The 21716-nt window shown below is 41.1% G+C and overlaps 1 protein-coding gene across 1 annotated transcript in view; it reads right to left on the bottom strand.

Annotated features, from left to right (window-relative positions):
- Positions 1–403: 403 nt before the first annotated feature.
- The window catches only part of LOC126199050 (myrosinase 1-like), a 41123-nt gene continuing 19810 nt past the window's right edge, over positions 404–21716 (bottom strand). The window contains exons 7-11 of the mRNA XM_049935758.1: positions 17702–17849; positions 15060–15208; positions 12856–12993; positions 3989–4095; positions 404–550 (exon numbers count right to left, since the gene is read on the bottom strand). Coding sequence (XP_049791715.1) covers positions 406–550; positions 3989–4095; positions 12856–12993; positions 15060–15208; positions 17702–17849 — 687 coding nt within the window. The 3' untranslated portion in view covers positions 404–405. The remainder of the gene's footprint in view (positions 551–3988; positions 4096–12855; positions 12994–15059; positions 15209–17701; positions 17850–21716) is intronic.

Below are 21716 nucleotides of genomic sequence, written 5' to 3'. Positions count from 1 at the left end.
TTTTCGAGTGAAAGTCTTCAACCATGGAAACAAATACGAGTATGTAAACTAATCTCAGAACCGGTCACAGGGTATAGCGCTTGACTGCTAAACAGACACGTGTACACACACACACACACACACACACAAACACACAGACACACACACACACACACACACACACACACACACACACACACACACACACACACACACACGCCCGCACACACAAGGGTGTTTCTGCATGCGTAATGGGATAGGCAGCCGAGAGAGATACATAACAGAATCTTTTCGTTTCAGAAGAAGGATATGTTGTAGGAACCACACTTTTAGGAGTGGTGTGTGGTTACTTTCGACAAAAGTTATACACATTTTAATTCTGCATCGGAATTTATTTATCTATGTACAATATAGGGAACGAGGAAGTTAAGTGCTAGAGGAATCAGGGGTGAAATATTCCAGCGGCACCGAGTAAGATTCGTAGATCTTCTTCAGGACTCTTGCTGATGCTTTAGCGGTCCTGGGACGGTCTGGGTCGTCATAATCCACGCGGAAGATACCAAAGTGATTCCTGAAAAAGAGATATGGTATTTTACAAACTGGAAACATAATGTAAAAGTAACTATGGACATCGCCATCATATTTTGATACGGGATTTATACGATCTGTTGCCTTTTCACGCGATGTAATCCACATCTTTGTGAGCAACGCTAGTAACAGTGCAGTAAGCCTCTATCGTGGTTGTTCAGAAATTCATGTACGGTACCTTCTGTAAGAAGATAACATAAACTCCAGCACAGAAAAAGTCCGTAAGGCTACAGTCATCAGTTAGGGAAGATTGAAACACTTGTGTCTTGTGTTACGACAGCTACCTAGATATAAGGAACAACACAAAATATTGCTAGTCATTACAAATAATCGTGGCGTATGAAATATTCTGCAACTCATTGGGAGAATAATCATCACAGAAAGCTGCATTCAGTCACAGCTCACTCGAATGAACATTTTATTTTCCTCTTCTTAATTATTAACTGATGTCAGAAGAGGGAGATAGGGCCAACATTTGCTGTGTTCGAACATTATGAATTACCTCGAAAAAAAAAAACGATTTATTGACAAGCAGCCAACACGGATTGAACTACACAGTGGACCGTATGTAAGTTGCTCTTACTATAAATGAAACAACGTATTACACGATTTTTATGTAATTATGTCTGCCATGTTTATCATTACTTGTGGATCTGTTTGCATACTAAATGACAGATTTTGAACCGAGCGCTGGTACGGACTGCACCCGAACAACAATAGCACACTGATAAGGGTGAAGAGGAAATTTTATGGAAGTACGTTTTAACGATAGCGATCGAATGTTCCAATGACGTCGGTCTGCTGACAACCCTTTTTGTTCTACAGTGACAATACGTGCACAGTCTAAGCTTGAAATAACCCATCGAGTCATCTAGACAGACTGTGTAATAAGCTGTATTGTCCAATTGGCAATAGGAGAGACAGTGCGCGCTTTTGAACTGCAGTAAAAGTGCAGGTTTTGTTTTACTTCCATTATACATACGCCGTACATAGTGATTTCCTGTGGTCAAAAGAATTTTGATGAAGAAGTTTCCGATAAAGGGAACACAAACTGTTGGAGTCGTGAGAAGTGCAGTTTCCTTTTTAAACAGTTTACGAAAAGTGAGCGATCTCTACCGTATGACTCTGATTAATTGCAGACATTTGTTAAAGAGAATTTAGAACGGAAACGTATTTTTACATTTTTGGATTTTAATCCCGAAACAAAATTGTCAATTTTCTTATCCAAATTATATATAAATCAATTATTAACTTCCAATGGAAGTATTTTATTTGTCCTTTAGAACATAGTCTTCATCTATTTAATATGTTAATAAATTTTACGTATTTTTCTTCGAAATCCAATATAGTGGATCATTTTTTTTAATTTTTTTTTGTAGGAAGCTGTGGATTGCAATATTACAAAGACAAAAGTACGTTCTTCCTGTTGGTAGTAGTGCCATAGCTTTTCGTAGTATAAGCCTGAGAAATAAGAAACTGTCTGATGCTGAAACCTTAAGGCGTAGGCTGACAGACAGAATTATTGATGAACTACAAAAATACTAAGGCATACTCCGTAGAAATAGCACAGATAATTTCTTCAAAACGAAGCAGGCATTATGGACTACCTTCCTCCACAAACTTGGAAGTCATAAAGCCCCAGAATCCAAATGAATCTTCCAAGAATCTCATATATTGACCGGAAAACCAAATAATATTTTTGTTGGAAGGAAGACACCCAAATGGTTTGGGGGGGGGGGGCAGATCTATGATGCTGGAGTTGCTTTTAATTATGGCAGCATTGACAGGATCAGCTGACAACATCATATGGTAATTAATCCTGGAGTAAAATGCATCAGAGGAAATAAAGATATGGGCAATGTTCACATCGATAAAGGACAGTAAGCAACACAATGGCTATTAAGGCCAGAACAGGGAAAATAAAGACATCGTTGGAAAATGGTGAAAAGGATTGGACAGAATGTTTTTGCGGGTACTCCTGTGTCAGTAAAATTTAGAAAATAAAATACATATTAAGTAAGTTTTAGGCACTTCAGACATTAAAAGCTGTTTCTGAAAATTTACTTTTTCACTGGTATTGTTCCCTACATCTTAGAAACCAGCTGGGGCAGAGTATTTCAGGAACTTTAACATACATATAATGATGAGTAACTGACATTATCAGCTCTTTCGGAGGCTATCTCAAAATTTAAAATTGGTTGTTTTCCTTACTACAGAAGTTTATTCTCCCAAATTGCATAATACAAACAGTGATTATTGGTTTCAGCGAAATTAAATGGCCATCTTCAGGCAGAAAAAATAATTACAGGGACAATCCATTTTTCGATTGTTCACATTAACTAGACACAAGTTATAGAGACCACATTCCATAGTACCGTCTCTCGTCATACAATAAGAGAATCGCTGTGCTGACATGTGCACAGTCATTAGAAATAAGATACATAAGACGTGGGTAAAGTGTTTTCATGTTGCTACCTTCTTTCGTATCGCATGTCAACAAGGACACAACATGAAATCAATCAATACACGTCTCATGCATCTTTTTTTCTAATGACTGTGCACATGTCACCACAGCTATTCTCTGACAGTACACGAGCGACGTTACTGTGGAATGTCCTCTTATTAGTTGCATCAATTTAATGTAAACAGCCGACGAAACTGATTGATCCTGTAAAAATGTTTTATATACAAATGATCTGGTGATGCCGATTTAATTTACTTGAAACAAGTAATCATTGTGTATCTTTGTGCGATCTGGGCGAATAAATTGCTGTAATAAGAAGAAGAACAGTGTTTATGCATATGAGTCTGCTGAAAAAAAATAATGTTAAGTATAACTACAATTATTTTGAAGAAAGGACGGAAAATGACATAATTTTAATCTTGTACTTGAAAATAGTATTTCCCAAACCAGTGGCTGAAATACAGTGAGTTTTGTTCAGTAGACTAACAACATAATGTGCAATGTCCTATAAACATTTCATGGCATTGCTACACCGGTTTCTGAATTACAGGGGAGCCAAGCAACAAAATTTAATGTAGCCGATATAGGGCACTCTGTTTCCTCTTAAGGACAAAGTACGTACAGGTTTATTGTTGTAAGTACTGCGCTAGTTTAGAGATGCAACGGTATTAAAAAATGAACTTTTAGCAGGGCAACCAAGCACCAACCACTGAAGTCCGCTGATGTGACCTTGCGTTGAGAGGCCAGTCTGCACCGTGCCTCTCAAGCAATTGACGGCAGTGGCGGTGAGGCCATTTCACCTATTTAAAACGTACGTATTTATGATGTCCATTAGACAAAGTGCGGCCTATGAGTGCTTCCGCAGAGCGTCCCTCGCCACTTAGCAGCGCAGACTCAAGCGTGCGCTAATATAACGTGAGCTCAGCCGGCCTTGCCCGGACAACGACGTATACTTACGTGTATCCGGCCATCCACTCGAGGTTATCGATGATGGACCAAGCGCTGTAGCCGATCACGTCCACTCCGTCCACGTTAATGGCCTTTACCACTTCGCTGAGGTAGCCCTGTAGAACACAACAGTTTAATGAGAAACACGTAAGTGAACCCCATGTATCATCCGTATATTTACTCTTTCCTCACAACTATCACCACAGGGTTTTTCCAGTAGATACGCTGCCACTTGTTAAATCGATTTAAAAGTAGTTTAGAGCTTTTCTTTTACGGATAACAAGAACACTGGTTGCATTAGTCCTGTGATGATGTAAACTTGACACTATGTGGTGGCTCAATACGTGTACATGTGGTAGAAATACGAAATCGTTGTACTTGGGGTACGCAATGGGCCAGTTGTTGGAGCTGTTAGGCGACACATATAGTGGCTTCCATTAGAATCGACGAGACCTTTAGAGACACGGGAAAGCCTCTGATCAAGCTGCACTGTCTTTTACTCCCAAACCTGACATCATTACACCCCTTCCCTCGTATATTATGGGAAGTGAATATAAGATTTGTTGGAACCGTTCTAGTAAAGAGCAGTGTACCTGTAAAGGATTTTGTCGTCAGTCTCCTGCGCAACCATCTTCCTCCGGGAGTAGGCACTTGCAACTTACGTCGTTAGTTATTTGCTTGATTTATTCAAATCTCTATCTTCCTATAAAATTTTTCCCTCTACATTTCCCTGAAGTACGATAAGTTATTCCCTGATGCCTTAATACATGTCCCATAATGCTGACCCTCCTCCTTCTCAGTATTATCCATATTCCCTCGCCGATTCTGCGGTTGGGGCTCCTCATTCCTTATCAGTTCACGAAATTTTCAACTTCATCTGAAGCACCACATCTCAGATGCTTCGTTTCTCCTCTGCTGCGGTTTTCCCATTGTCCATGATTCATTACCATACAATTTTGTTCATAAGGGATTTCTATTGCTGTATTGCTGTCTTTTCCTGAGCATTTTTATGCTTCCTTCTGCAGTACATCAAATGAAATATTTCTTTCCTTACCAAAGGATTCTTCGCAGTTACTTCCCTAGTACCTATGTTTATCTCTCCTACATCTATGATTGCCCTTTTTATGGGTGCTGACTCCTCTTAAACTGAATTGCCTACTCTGGTATTCTTTACCACAGTTCCCACATTTTTCCCCTAATTTTATTCTACTCCTTCCCCTACACCTGGTTACAGTCTCCGACGACTATTAGATTTTCATATCCTTTTATGCTCTGAATTACCCTTTCAGTACCCTCATATACTTTCTCTATCTCTCCATCTTCTGCTTTTGATATCGGGATACACGAGTATACATCAACTACCGTTGGTGGAGTTAATTTGCTGTCATATTTGACGAGGAAAACCCTATCACTGGACTGTTAACAGCAGCTCACTCTCTGCCCTATTTTCCTCTTCATAACCAGTCACACTCCCTCTATACCATTGTCCGTTACTGTTGCTGTTATCCTACATTTATGTGACCAGGAGGCCTTATCTTTTGTTCCATTTAACTTCATTGATCCACATTATATCAAGATTGAGCCTTTGTATTTGCCTTTTCAAATTTTACAGCTTTTCTATCACGTTCAAACTTCTAACGTTTCATCTTTTTCTCACGGTCACCTTCCCCTTGACAGACCCCTCTCTCAGATCCGTATGGGGGGACTAATCCGGAATCTATTTCCAATGGAGATATCATCATCACCCTGTTTCAGTTAGAGGTCCATTCTCCTGTGTCTTTTATGTAGTGGTTTCCATTGCCTTCTGCATCCTCATGCCGTTGATAACTGCTGATTCTTCGGCCTTTCAGGGACAGTCTCCCAAATCTAGGAGAGGAGACTACCCAGACCCACTCCGTTCCTCCACCCTTTTTGACAAGGCTGTTGGCAGAAAGAGAGTGACTGCTTATGCAGGGAATCTTCGGCCATCATTACTGATGATTCTTACTCAAAATTTAAGCAGTTGCAGAATCGGAATCAAAGACAGTGGTCTCTTTGATCAGTAGTCAATACGCTACGTCTAGATCAGTTTGGGGGGCGGGGGGGGCAGGTGTTTTCTTGCGTACACAAACTGATAATCCTGTCGATGAAAATAGTGGCCACCATTCATGCTTTTTTGTTGATCTTGTATTCGACTGGTAAACTTCTTATGTATTTTAAACACCTTGCTGTTAAAGTTTTTCCAATTTCGAATAAGTGTACTTTTTTAGATCTATCTGAATTACATCCTACAGATCCCACCAATTCTTTCCTAATTTCATACCTGAATAATATTTTCCCGTAAATAGTAAAGTCTGACTGGGTAACAATTCCCAAAATTAGCGAGTTTCGTAGGCCTATATTTTGCAGCATGTTGTTCTGAGCGTTGAAGGTAACGTAGGCAGCAAGTAATTTGCTGATATTGTCGGTGAAACTTTGTTATTTTGGTTGGTCTTGTTATGGGAACATTATCAACCAATCTTGCAAAGCAGACTTTCCATGTTCATGTTTATCCGCTCATCAGCTCGAAAATACTATACATTTTTAATCATTGTCAACAGTTTATAGTTGACAATACAAAACTATTTACAAAGTTCCGTTTGCGAACACCGTTTATTACCAACCGTCGTAAGTGACTGGGTCTCTATTTCAAGCAACATAACAGGCTGTTCTCGGCCCGACGAAAGTGTAAACTGAAGAGTGTGAAAAATGGTACCGAAAAGTGTTGGTTTCCGTGTTAAAATTCGGCGGCATGGTATTATACTTCAAGAAAAATACGAGTTATCTCGGTCAGAGTGTCTCTCCCTTTACCCTGAATGTCATCCGGTCGCTGAGTGGCCCGAGTGGCTGACTGTCGTTTGGGGGGGGGGGGGGGGGGGGCAAGTTCGTTGCCCGCTACTAGCCCAGATCCTTTTCTTGCTGGTAGGAATGAGATAACGTGCATTGTGTCACCAACCGATCAGCTACTTGCATGAAAAGTTGCGTCACTAGGTCTGCAATCCGGAGAACGGCAGAAAGGGTGGGCCTTCGTACCGCATCTCGATGAAGCCATTGGCTGAGTATGACACGGCGGTCGGTTGGGGCCTATTGTCCCATCTGTGGCCAGAAATTTCATCTTCTTCCAGAATTCTGCTAATGTTCTCTAGTACCCCATGGTGTTTTCTTTTATGACATCGAGAAAACTTTGCTTCTGTTTAAGAATTTCTGTTCGGGGATGCAACATTCGTTCTGCAGCATATGTGTGCTAAAATGAACTCTATTACTGAAATTACAAATTGAAACGGGGACAGCTACATGGATCTATGATGATCGCAAATTACGCTCTATCCTTTAATGTTTAATACATCGTGTAAAATCCATGTTCAAGTAGCGGTGCATTTCACGCTTTCATAACGTAGATTTAGAAAGCTGCTTGTTGTGTTTACAGCTAGATATGTACACAGGATGAACTTTCTCTCTCTGTGTCTTTTTTTTTTTTCGTCAAATATCATTTGCGGATAAGGGACGAACGCATTCAATATTGTCATTCCGTTGAATTTTATTGGAAAGCTATGTCATTTTTCCGTTGTTTACATATCTCATTACGTACCGCGGAGCTTTCCGAGCTACGGGAGAAAAACAGTGAAACGGCGCTGTTCGTCAGAGATGTTGTTTCCGTGCAACTATCACGTTTCACGTTGAATGCGATCACAGAGAAATTTACAGTCAAAAATGTGTCAAAAAGATGAAAACGGGGGGCATAGTACAAAACGTCTAATTTTTTATGGAAGTTCAGTACAGTTTTTCATTTGTAGGGATTACAGATTGTGCATTACGTTATGAAATTATCTGGTGTAAAATAACTTTCAGTTACGGTTTTTATTCAATATGTTATGAAATATGCTCACTGTATGTCATTTTCATTACTCTTAATTCTTGAAGTAGAACACGTATATGTGAATAAGCTGCTGTTATGACATATTACCACGTTTATTGTAATGTAGTTGACAGTATAAAACAAAATGAAAGCTGAATTAATTTCGTAAGGGTAACAGGAGATCAAAGTACGGAGTATGATTAAATTTTAATATGCAAGTTGGAACACCTAGTGGCGCAGAAATAACGCTACTATTTTCCCGGACAGCAATAAATCGTGTGATAGCAAATTTAATACAATTCAATTTCGAGCAGAACTAAACAATGGCCCTGCGGGAACAATTTTGATTTCCAGTTACGATTACAATTTTTTTTATCACCTAATCACCTATTCGTTATACAAATATTATGCAACGATGGCTTTCCTTTGCTGTGTTAAGCGTAGTTTACCTGGTAGAATGTACTGCCAATTCTCACCATAAAAAATGTTGGGGAATACTGAACTTCCAATGTAAAGAATATTTCATCATGAAAGAAAAGTCGCAGTATATCACTGACTGCGAATCGAACACTGATCTACTGTTAATCTCCTAAACGATAACGCGACTGCCCACAGCGCTGATACGATTTCAAGTCATAACATTTCATTGGTTTGGATCTCACTGATTCCGTTCATATCATCTCATAAAATGTAATCCAGCTGGTATGTATACCGATCTGATGGGATAAGCCGCAGGCGTTCACCATGTTTAGACCCCAGACAGATTATTGCCACACACCCAGTGGGGGAACCTCTGGTCTTAAAATTATAAATTATTTAGAGGAAATAGCAGAGACACTGATAATTTGAAGACCTGGTGGTTAAGACGAGTGTTAGCAGCAAGCACGAGATAAACGTTCGAATCCCAGTTTGACGTGTCTTTTTGTTTCTAACTGCGTTTTGATTCAATTACAGAATCAGCATTTCAGGATATATTTAACTAATGGTGCTTTGTGTCAACGCATTTTGTTGAATTCACCGCCATTGATTCTACTGATTTCATTTCAATGAATTTAATTCAGCTAGATAATAATTTCGTTAGACATACATATATACATCAAAGGTCTCTATTTCTCAGATTACGTTCGTTACCAATAACATAGCCACTGATTCATGGATACTGGATAGCTGTTAACGTGACTGAGAATATTGTAAAAGGAATATGACGAGCGTCTGTATAATGTGTGAACCCAAACTCCACTAACAAACGTCGAGGCAATGTAGAGGCTATCTCGAGGAATAAACCGGTGATCTAAATTCATATTTGGAAAAGTCACCCAACTACGGTACAGTTTTGGGGAAAAAGATCTGTCGCTAGGCCATACTTTCTGCAGCAAATGTGAATTTGAAATGCCCGTTTACAAGTTCATTGAATAGCGCAACAAAGCGCGCGCTAAAACCTACAGGAAAATGTTAAGGCGGTTAGACGCGCCACAAAACGTACATCAGTTTTGCGCTCAAAGAGTGATGAAGGAAAGTCGGCACCAATTGGCTTCTCCACGGCAGATGCATGTTACGCCAAGACAATGACTGATACAAAAGGAAAATAGTTATTTTAGAATTTTTTTAATGAGTACGTAGGTGGGAAAAATAGTGACATTGCTTCAGAAAGTATTGCTCTTGGAGGACGTATCACTGAACGTAATAAAGACATCAGATTTCATTAGACATGAATAAATAGCTATTTGACCCTACACAAAATTGGTTGTGTCTCTTCGAAAATCTCATCTTCGCTGTATAGTAGACACATTGCCCCTATTTGTCAAGCAGGTCTACATCTACATCCAGATCTGTTCTCTGCAAACCACCGTGACGAGCATGTCAGAGTGCACGTCACACTGTACCAGTTATTACCAGTTATTAGGGTTTCTTCCCGTCCTATTCACGCATGACGCCCCTGAAGAATGATTGCGAGAATGCCTCTGTGAGTGCAGTACTTATTCGGATCTTGTCTCATAATCCCTATGTGAGTCATACGTATGGGATTGTAGTATATTCCTAGACTCATCATTCAAAAGCGGTTCTAGAAACTTCGTTAGTATACTTCCTCGTGATAGGTCTATCTTGAAGAGTCTTCCAGTTCAGTTTCTTCGTTATCTCTGTGACACTCTCCCACGTATGAAAAATACCTGTGACCATTCGTACTGGCCTTCTCTGTATACGTTCAGTATCCCCTATTACTTCTATCTGGTGTGGGTCCCAAAACTTGACCAATGTTATGGGACCGGCAGCACTGATTGCACTTCCCAGTATACTACCAATAAACCTAAGTCTACCACTTGCTTTACCCACGAATGAGCGTATGTGATCATTCCATACCATATCCCTACGAATTGTATGAGTTGGCCGATTCTAGCAGTGACTCATTGATATTATTATCATGGGATAGTAAGTTGTTTCGTTTTGTGGAGTGCACAACTTTACATTTCTGAACGTTTAAGGCAAGTTGCCAATCTTTGCACCAATTTTAAATTTTATTGAGATCTGACTGAATACTCGCGCAGTGTCTTTCAGACTGTACCTCATACAGCTAACTGCATCATCTGCAAGAAGCCTGAGGCTACCATCAATGTGTCTGCAATGTCATTAATATGCAGCATGAACGGCAAGGGTTCCAACACACTAACTGGGCCACGCCTGAAGTCATTTCTGCATCTGACAATGACTCTCGATCTTCACGCGCCAAGCTAGCCGCACGGACTATTGTGCTGCTTTCCGGGTGGGAAGGCGTGCCGGTCCCCGGCACGAATCCGCCCGACGGATTAGTGTCGAGGTCCGGTGTGCCGGCCGGCCTGTGGATGGTTTTTAAGGCAGTTTTCCATTTGCCTCGGCGAATGCGGGCTGATTCCCCTTATTCCGCCTCAATTACACTGTGTCGGCGATCGCTGCTCAGACACCCACGTACACAGACCGCCATTACTCTACCACGCCAACACTTGGAGTTACACTTGTGTGATACGGATACATTCCCGAGGGGGTCCACTGGGGGCCGAACCGCACAATAATCCTGGGTTCGGTGTGGGGTGGCGGTGGGGTGTGTGGTCTGCTGTGACCTGTGGTGGTGTTCTGAACCACTGAGGGCTACTGCGGGACGAAGTCTCTCCGTCGTTTCTAGGTCCCCGGTTTAATACAATACAATACACTCGATCCATGTGTCCTCCCTATCACAAAGTTCTCAATCTAGTCGCAAATTTCACTTGATACCGCACATGATCGTGCTTTTGACAATAAGCTTGAATCAAAGTCTTTTCGAAAATCAAGAAACACTGCATCTACGTGGTTGCCTTGATCCAAAGCTATCAGTATGTTATGTGAGAAAACTGCGACTTAGGTTTCACATGATCGATGCTGGTTGACAGTGAGGACGTCATTCTGTTCAAGATACTTCATTATCTTCGAGCTCAGATTACGTTCTAAGATTCTACAACAAAGCGATACCAAGAATATTGCACAGTAGTTTGGTGGATCACTTTCACTACCCTTCTTGATGATGACTGATTTGCGGGGCGCTCAACTGCGCAGCCATCAGCGCCCGTACAAAGTCCCAATTTTTCTCAGTCCAGTTTTTACACGATCCAGTCTAGCCACAGTCACGAATGATGATGATGAAATGATGAGGGCAACATAAATACCCAGTCCCCGGGAAGAGAAAATCTCCAACTCGGCCAGGAATAAAGTTCGGGACCTCGTGATCCAGAGGCAGCAGCGCTAGCCACTAGACCACGAGCTGCAGACACTACCTTTCTTGTGTATGACTATGATCTGTGTTTCTTCCAGAGAACTGGGCACGGTTTTTTCTTTTAGGAATCTACGACGGATTGTAGTTAGAAGAGAGGCTGACTCAGCCGCAAGTTTAGTACAGAATCTGACAAGGATGCCATAGTGTCCTCGAGCTTTGTTCACTTTCTATAATTTCAGTTTTTTCTCAACACCACTGACACTAACACTTATTGCACACATCGTTTCAGTGGTACGTGAATTAAGCTGGTGCAGTAAATAATCAGAAAATGAAGTATCACAAAAAACCTCACTTTAAGTACGTAAACATCCTCACTGACAGCACCACATCTCTCTGAGGTCTCAAAGTCATGCCTTTCTCGGCATACTATGAATGTAACGTTTCTTTTTTTCAGTATGTAAGAGAAAATCGGTATTAAATTGAAAATTACAAAGTAATGATGTCGTCTCAGAATTACAGAAAACGCAAGTCATAGGAAAGCTCGCGTCGAAATGAATACAAAAAATTACAGTGCCGAGTGATTTCGAGAGCTGGGCAGCGTTGGAAAACAAAGAGAAAGAAAAAAAATAAAGCGCAATTGATTTTATTTCTGAGCCATAGAAGCATACAGCGTCCCGTCCAGCGTCAGTCCAAACTTGTGATTTGTCTATTTTGCAACCATTGTATTATTCTGTGCAACAGTCGTGTTAATGAAACTGATAATTAAAATACATATTAATAGGAAAGAAGTGTTGTGATTTTCTCCGGACGTTTTCACGAAAAATAAGGCGCTGACCTGAAATACGCGCACATAGTATTCCCTAAATTGCTCCACTACTGTTGCAATTTCGACTGTTTTAAAGTACAGCAGATTTTGTTTCATGCTGAAAGAGGTTGTGATAATCGATACTTATGATGTCAAAAAGAGGTTGATTCTGTTCATACAGTTCAGTTAAAACATTCACGTCTCTTGTGCATCAAGCTGGTAACATCTGCTTTCTTTCTTCTCGAAATCACTTTATCACCGAACAGTTGATGCAGTGAAAAGCACGCAGTAAAAGAGGTCTTTCCCTCTTGAAAGCAGACATGTGAGTAAACGCTTCCGCTACTCGCGGCTATGTTCCTATAAAATCGTATCCTCTTTCACACACACGCGTCTATCAAGCTTCGAAATTAGCCGACTGAGTACGGGTTCGTCCTTTAGAATTCGCGACAAACAATGAGATGGCGCTGGCTGGAACCTACCGTGTAGTATTCGATGCGCTGCTGGTCATCCAGAGTAGATCCATCGTCACTGCAGCCGTTCTCTGTGATGAGGATTGGGTGACCCGGGTACGTCTTCGATACCCAGTTGAGTATCTTACGGATACCAGATGGAATCATCTGCAAAAATTGGGATTAGTTCCATTTTTGTTATATAACTGTCATTTGATGTACAAGCCATGAGATATCACCATGGCATACAGTTTGTATACCTGATGGGTGAAACGCCTTTTGTAAGGACATACTGACATAGTAGCGGGTTACATATCAAGAGCTTTTAAAATAAAACAAACGTTCTTAACATTCTACATCTTTATTCTTCACGTACTACATATTTGTTTCTCAACATAGTCGCCTTCACAACGACAACATTTTTCCCAAAGACAGATCAGTTTATTGATACCGTCATTGTAGAATGTTTGACTTTCTTGACAGAGCCGCAATCTTACCTCTTCTTGTAGCGCTTGCTCACTATTAAAGTGAAGTACTCGAAGGTTCTTTAAATTTAGGAAACAGATGGAAACCGATTGGGGCCAAGCTGGGACCGTACTAACATTTGTAACTATGAATAATAAAGATCTAGAATGTTAGTAACGTTTGTTTGATTTAAAATACGTCCAGATTTTTCATATAAAAAATTCGGAGACATTACTTTTCAGCATGCCCTCTTAGTTTTGTATGCTAACTGGTAAAAACACATTTCATTTTGCTACATGGAGGGGAAGCTGGAAGTTAATAGCACAAATCCACTAATTTGTTATGAAATGAAGATGCTAAATGATCTACTAGTGATAAATTGGGCGCATAACGTATAAGGCAAGCATTATGCATATTTAGTTCGGAAGATGTTCAGGAGATGCTTCAGAAACTCTCCGTAGGAAGACATTCCATTATTCGTGAACGAAAAGTATGTAACGTCAGGTAAACAAGTCTTGACTCTCAAAGCACAACAAGCTATACTCGACGGAGAAGCATCCGCAGACAAACTGTCACTTCGGGGGTGTATCAGGTAACTGTGGTAACATCAGAACTGCTCAGCCGGCCGCGGTGGTCTAGCGGTTCTGGCGCTGCAGTCCGGAACCGCGGGACTGCTACGGTCGCAGGTTCGAATCCTGCCTCGGGCATGGGTGTGTGTGTTGTCCTTAGGTTAGTTAGGTTTAAGTAGTTCTAAGTTCTAGGGGACTTATGACCTAAGATGTTGAGTCCCATAGTGCTCAGAGCCATTTGAACCAGAACTGCTCATGTTACACATAAGGTAATTTTTAAAAAATGTCCCATATTCCCACATAAAATAGTATATCGTCCAAAACTAGAAGACAAGTTCCTTCTGTTGGATGTCCGGCGTGGACTAATTTGTCCTCTCTTTCCCATCTGTCTGTTACGTACAATTATATACTTAGACAGTGCTGCATTTTGGCAGATCGTTCAGCCCTTTTTCGCAGTGAATCACCCACTCTTAAACACCTCGTTCCATTCAGACTGCGGCACACGCATTGATCACTTGCTCTTGTAACCTTTACACATCGTGTATGGGTTGGGAGCTCATCAATATCTTTAAGCGTCTCCCCAGCAATAAATCCAACGGATTCAGGTCCATTGAACAGGAAGGCGATGCTACCGGACCACCCATGAAACGTTACGATGAGGTACTGTCGCGCGATCTGTAGAAAATGAGAGTTACTGCCATCGGATCACTCATGCAGAATACGATGTCTGCCATTTCCCTCGTGGGATAAAAAGTCACCATAGAAATGATAATAGTACAGTTTGTTCACACTTCAGGGGATCACTGATCTTGTTCTCCTAAAGCAGAGCACGGGCAGCACAGTCTCAGCTGTGTGATGTAGCAAATCGTTGTACTGCCGTGACTTCAATCAACAACACCATCAGTGTCCTGAAAATTACAACCATTGAGATATGCGCAATGAACTGCAAAGTCAGACGGTCTACATCCCTGAATACTGCACCAACACTCATCACAATTAACAGGCTCCATATCTCAATAGGAACGTATCTTCTAGTTTAGACCAGTACCACGTCTAGTGATTATCTAAGTACTTGAACTATATTTTACATGGAAAAACATGACCTAGTTATAAAAATAATCGAAAGATATATCCTGAAAGAGTGTATGTTGACCATGTTCCAACCGAATCTCTACATGAGTTATGGTGTCGCCTACTTACCCTGAGCCAGACAGAATACGTTAGTGGATACTCTGTCATGGGGGTGGTGATGGTTCCTGAGTCATAAGTCTTGGAGGGAACAGTGCCCTCGACTCCGTCAGCCACATACCAGCTTGTGTAGTGATTCAGCCCGAAAAAGTCAGATGTTCCTGTAAAATAACAGCAGTTCATACCACAAGTTTAGTTTCTTCACCTGTACTCATTATGCAACGTTGTGCAGATATTTGACACATATTTTCACTTTAATACTAATTTTGTTTGTAACTGGAAACCAACTGGTGTTATCTTCTGACAATGGGGGTTGCACGAGACGTGTGATGAGCAACATTTGTTTTAACTGACTGCATCTCCACATTATGCAATCTAAATAGCCAATTTCACTAGACAGAATGCTGACCTGTGTTAATGCTTGTGTATTCGTTGAACTCAAACGAGTCTAATGACTGTATTGTCAGTAGAGACATACTATTATATCAATTATTTTGTGTAAAGTTGATATGAATTCTGCTGGCAAAATTCAAAAGGCAATTCAATGATGTATAGCTATACTGAAATCATGAGCTCCAGCGTGCTGTTTAACACCTTTTTTGACAGTTAATTTATGGATATGTTGTGAGAGATAGTAGATGCCAGACGAGGTGATGTAGTTCGGACTTGAAGATGTGGTGCATAACTGTTGTTTACCGATCTGACTGCAAATGGCGTCACTTTAATCTCGCAGTGCAGTAAACACGCTTTCTTGCTTTCATGTTTATCTATGGGGCTTAGATACGCTTGCTGAAATTTCCTCCCTATACCATATACATTCATCTTGCTCATATGTTCACACATAATACGTGGAGCATACCTCACTAATTCTACTGGTAAATTTTGAGGCCATGGTGATATCCTAATTTTCCTCTGTATAGCCGTCTTCTGTATATTTTTCGTACTTATTTTTTCTGCTTCTTCACTGTCCTTTCTTAGGCTAGGAAGCCTATAAAATCCTTCTTCCACTTTACCAGACATAATCGGCAGGTTTGTTCTTTGTTTTACTTTTTTCCTTAGCCCTGGAACCCTGCCGCCACATTGACACTTTTGTGCCCCGTCCCCTATGCATTGATCAGTTTCCTCGTATTTATCATTTTATAAATACGAGGAAGCTGATCAATGCATAGGGGACGGGACACAAAAGTGTCAACGTGGCGGTAGCGTGGAAAATGCTTCCAGGGCTAAGTAAAAAAGTAAAACGAAGAACAAACCATACAGATTTCATTTTTCCTTTTGCAGATGTCGTTTTTTTCTTCTCTATTCGTTCTAACTATCGTGTTTGTCCCATGTTCTCAACCGTTTGTTGTGGATCATCTTTTTTAGGTTTGCTTCAACGCTGTGAATCCACTATTAAGGTGGCCACTTTCTTTCGTCTTCTTGCCTCCCCAGCATTTAAATGCTGCTTCACATATGCATTTTTTAATTCCTCGGTACTTATGCTCCGCCGTTCCTTCTTCTAAGTGCGTGAGTTTATTTGGCAACCGTAATTTACAAATAAATTGTGCAGACTTGTTCCAAGCTGTCTAAGTTGTATTTAATTGTTTTCACAGCCTTGGTGGGAATATTTAGCTCTTTAATTTGCTTTCGCCCTTGGATGTTACTACCATGTTGCACGTAAAAGGAAGTGGTCTGGGTCATATTCTGGATCTCTGTTCACTGCAACAAAATTTGCTCTTACGCTGGAATTTTTATATTGAATAGTATTCTATTATTGACCCGACACTTATGGAAGAACTTGTGGATCTGCTTGTGAGCAAAGAAACGATTTAACATCTTCAAAGATAATGTCTCCCACATATCCACTAACATTATCCCATTCTCATTTACTGTGTCATTTCCATCCCACTACTCCACTATAGGTCGCCACCACAACTTTTCGATTGAAATCTCCCACCAGCTGTACCCAACGATGGAAGACGCACTACTTGGTCGCACATTCTACAGTGGTGTCGACATTGCATGAGCGATTTTCCAGAGGTGAAGGCAGATCCGCGAAGAAGTGTTCGTTGTCTCTATGGAAATATGTTGTAGGTATTGTCAGTACTGTTTACAACTGACAGGATTTTCAAACTTTTCGTGTTAATATTTAATGAAAGCGAAAATAAGAACCACGAAAACTTGAATGAATATTCTAAAGACAAAAATGTCGCTAAACTGTTTTTGAACAGAGTCTGCCGTGGTCCGCGTGCCGGCATTCGCCATACGGTCTCTTTATCGCTTTGAAGCAAAGCTTCCCAGTCGTTGCTGTCGCAGTGAACACATACAGTAAACCACATGAAGCACTACGCTACTATGTGATTGTGCAAGTGAATGGACATATAAAATACCACCCCCACATTAATTTTTGTTTGCTACGAGAAACAAATCTACGTTTGCTGCTGTTAGTGAACGTCTTATGAAACAGAGCGAATAAATCCATTTATATATTACATAAATCAAATCAATTATATCTACCGAAATGACAGAAATAATGCGCCTGAGATTTCTAGGAGATCCATCGAGTATAGGCTCCTTGTGCAGAAGTGTCTCTTGGCACTTTTTACACCAGCTCAATATCAATTACCAAGGAAGCGAGTGCATTAGGTGATGAAGCAGTTATTAGGTAAGCCCACCTCTAATGTACTCGACTTCGCTAGGGGTGAAGGAAGGCAGCCTGGACACCCCTCTGCCCTCGGCCTTGCTGTTGGCATCCACTCGCAGCCGCACTACTGAAGGGTAGTCTCCTTCCGACGAGAAAATAGGGTGTGCAAACAGGCCGCCCTGAAATACGTAGAATCGTATCATTAGTACACGGCGTGCCTCTAGCATATAAGCAGCTATTAATGAAGTGTTGAGGTTCCTAGTTTAACGCTACGTGCTATCTCTGAGAATGAGCCTGTATTTGGTGCTCAAACGACTCGATTCCATGACTGTAGGTCATCGAGAATTACCTTACAGGCTATGATGAGTTAATGTGTGAGTAACAAAATATGTGATATAGTCATTTCTTTTGATTACATTTATTTAGAAGCTTAACGCTGACACATATTCAAGGGCCCTTAGTTTCTGCCAAAAATTTCACAGTGGTACCGCAATCTGTTCTTGAGAACAAAAGAGTCTTAACAGATAGACAGAAGGGTCAAATGCGCAGCAAAATAGTCCTGTTTTGATATATTGTTCCATTTTAAGATACTATAAGAATATTCAAAGACATTTTTCATTTGTATATATATATATATATATATATATATATATATATATATATATATATATATATATATATATATATATATACTCCTGGAAATGGAAAAAAGAACACATTGACACTGGTGTGTCAGACCCACCATACTTGCTCCGGACACTGCGAGAGGGCTGTACAAGCAATGATCACACGCACGGCACAGCGGACACACCAGGAACCGCGGTGTTGGCCGTCGAATGGCGCTAGCCGCGCAGCATTTGTGCACCGCCGCCGTCAGTGTCAGCCAGTTTGCCGTGGCATATGGAGCTCCATCGCAGTCTTTAACACTGGTAGCATGCCGCGACAGCGTGGACGTGAACCGTATGTGCAGTTGACGGACTTTGAGCGAGGGCGTATAGTGGGCATGCGGGAGGCCGGGTGGACGTACCGCCGAATTGCTCAACACGTGGGGCGTGAGGTCTCCACAGTACATCGATGTTGTCGCCAGTGGTCGGCGGAAGGTGCACGTGCCCGTCGACCTGGGACCGGACCGCAGCGACGCACGGATGCACGCCAAGACCGTAGGATCCTACGCAGTGCCGTAGGGGACCGCACCGCCACTTCCCAGCAAATTAGGGACACTGTTGCTCCTGGGGTATCGGCGAGGACCATTCGCAACCGTCTCCATGAAGCTGGGCTACGGTCCTGCACACCGTTAGGCCGTCTTCCGCTCACGCCCCAACATCGTGCAGCCCGCCTCCAGTGGTGTCGCGACAGGCGTGAATGGAGGGACGAATGGAGACGTGTCGTCTTCAGCGATGAGAGTCGCTTCTGCCTTGGTGCCAATGATGGTCGTATGCGTGTTTGGCGCCGTGCAGGTGAGCGCCACAATCAGGACTGCATACGACCGAGGCACACAGGGCCAACACCCGGCATCATGGTGTGGGGAGCGATCTCCTACACTGGCCGTACACCACTAGTGATCGTCGAGGGGACACTGAATAGTGCACGGTACATCCAAACCGTCATCGAACCCATCGTTCTACCATTCCTAGACCGGCAAGGGAACTTGCTGTTCCAACAGGACAATGCACGTCCGCATGTATCCCGTGCCACCCAACGTGCTCTAGAAGGTGTAAGTCAACTACCCTGGCCAGCAAGATCTCCGGATCTGTCCCCCATTGAGCATGTTTGGGACTGGATGAAGCGTCGTCTCACGCGGTCTGCACGTCCATCACGAACGCTGGTCCAACTGAGGCGCCAGGTGGAAATGGCATGGCAAGCCGTTCCACAGGACTACATCCAGCATCTCTACGATCGTCTCCATGGGAGAATAGCAGCCTGCATTGCTGCGAAAGGTGGATATACACTGTACTAGTGCCGACATTGTGCATGCTCTGTTGCCTGTGTCTATGTGCCTGTGGTTCTGTCAGTGTGATCATGTGATGTATCTGACCCCATGAATGTGTCAATAAAGTTTCTCCTTCCTGGGACAATGAATTCACGGTGTTCTTATTTCAATTTCCAGGAGTGTATATATATATATGATCAAAATAAACTTTGCGTGATATTGAACTCTTTTGTGGACCATTGACAACTTTAACAATCGGCAATAAGGTCGTTTTTCCCCTAGTGTCATACGTATGGTTATCACTATTCTTCTCGTCTTGTGATAGATTATTTTCAACGAATTACATGAACGAATATATATGTATGGTAACGATGCAGCTAAAAAGCCCGACGCCTTTAAGTGCTACTACATAACGACTGTGGATAAACATGACTTTTTTCTGCTCCTTTTGTGCAATCAGTACCTTCTTTCTGATTATGAGTTGTCCCAGACAATTATGCCATAAGACATTATTGATCATAAATGAGGAAAATACGTCAGGAGGTTGGTTCGTTCGTTTACAAGACAAGAAATTTATGAAGAGCAGAAGTAGATGAACTTATTGTTTGAGCAACCTGGTAATACGCTTTTTCCAGTTAAAGTTCTCATCAATATGTGCACCTAAAAATTTGGAGCCTTTTACACCATTTACTGACCCTGTTCATGTGCTACATCAATTGCTGGTTTGATACTGTTTGTTGAACAAATCTGAATATAGCGCCTTTCCTCAAAATTTAGGGGTAGTCCACTTTCAGAGAACCACTTGATAATAATTCTTTGTGAAACCTCGTTAACAATCTCTTCTGTTACTTCTTCTCTAATGGGATTTATTATAACACTAGTATTGCCCGCAAACAGTACCGTTTCCATTTCTTGGACGTTAATGGGAAAGTCATTCACATATATAGGGTACTTGAGTGGCCCAAAATTTAATCCCGTGAGACTCGTTCTATGCTTTCTCCCGAGCCATTTGTCCTTCTGGAGCATTGCCTGAATTACATGGTGCAATTATTTCATTCGGTTAGTTAAGTGTGATTTAAACCAGTTGCGTGCAAAAACTCAAAATGTTAAGTTTTCTATGAGTGGGGCATGATCTACACTACCAAATGTTTTGGAAACATACTAAAAATACCAACCGGTGATATTTTATTGTTTAAGGCTTTTCATATTTGGAGGGTGAAATTCCCTACGCATTTGATGTGTTAGTTATTTTACTGACGATATTACTTGTTAAGTCAGGACAACTTTTCAGAATTTTGCTTGAAATTTCATCAACACCATATGAGCCTTTGTTTCTTTAGAAATTTTATAATTCTATTAGTTTCAGTGAAGGTTGCTGGTGCTACTTGTAGTTACATTAAGTTTTTTGGATTGAAATTTGTAATATATTTTCTTGCAATTTGAGCTGAAACTTTTAATCCTGCTCATTTCTAAAATGGCTCTTAAAAGTACTTGCAACACGTGAAATGTCAGTCACAAGATTGTCATTTAATTAAATTGTTGTGGTACCTTTTTCACTGATTGACTGTCTTGTCTCCCATTTGACAATATCCCACACAGTTCTAATCTTGTTACCTGCAGTATTAATCTCTGGTAGGATGTGCAAACTTCTGCACATTTTAAGGCTTTCCCAACTATCTAACAGAATTTTTTGTAACATGCTAGTAATGTCAGATCTTGCCTTATTGTAGCCTCCATGTAAATTTCCCTCTTCCTCTTAGATGACATTTTAATTCCCTTTGATACCCACAGCTTACTTGTTTTTTAATAGATTTTCTGGTTAACTATCTAGCAAAGCTGCTTTCAAATTTTGACACAAATTTACAATGGACTGAAATTGACCTTAATAGCTATATCTTCATGTACCTCTTCCCATACCACCTCGTTTAAATATCTCTTAAAAATTTGTAGCTTGTTCTCATGGGTGTAACCTGTATTATTAATTTACATTACTTGTATGTTATTATCAGATACTCTGTTAATTTCTGGATAGACATTAATTGTGTCACCTGAGTGCTACATATAAAAATATGTTTCAGTCAGGGTCCAACTATCTTGCTGCATACAGTTTGGAATA

The sequence above is a fragment of the Schistocerca nitens genome, chromosome 8 (assembly GCF_023898315.1).
Source record: "Schistocerca nitens isolate TAMUIC-IGC-003100 chromosome 8, iqSchNite1.1, whole genome shotgun sequence".
Taxonomy (NCBI): domain Eukaryota; kingdom Metazoa; phylum Arthropoda; class Insecta; order Orthoptera; family Acrididae; genus Schistocerca; species Schistocerca nitens.
The sequence above is the reverse complement of the archived record's forward strand: the minus strand, read 5'-3'. Positions and strand labels throughout refer to the sequence as shown.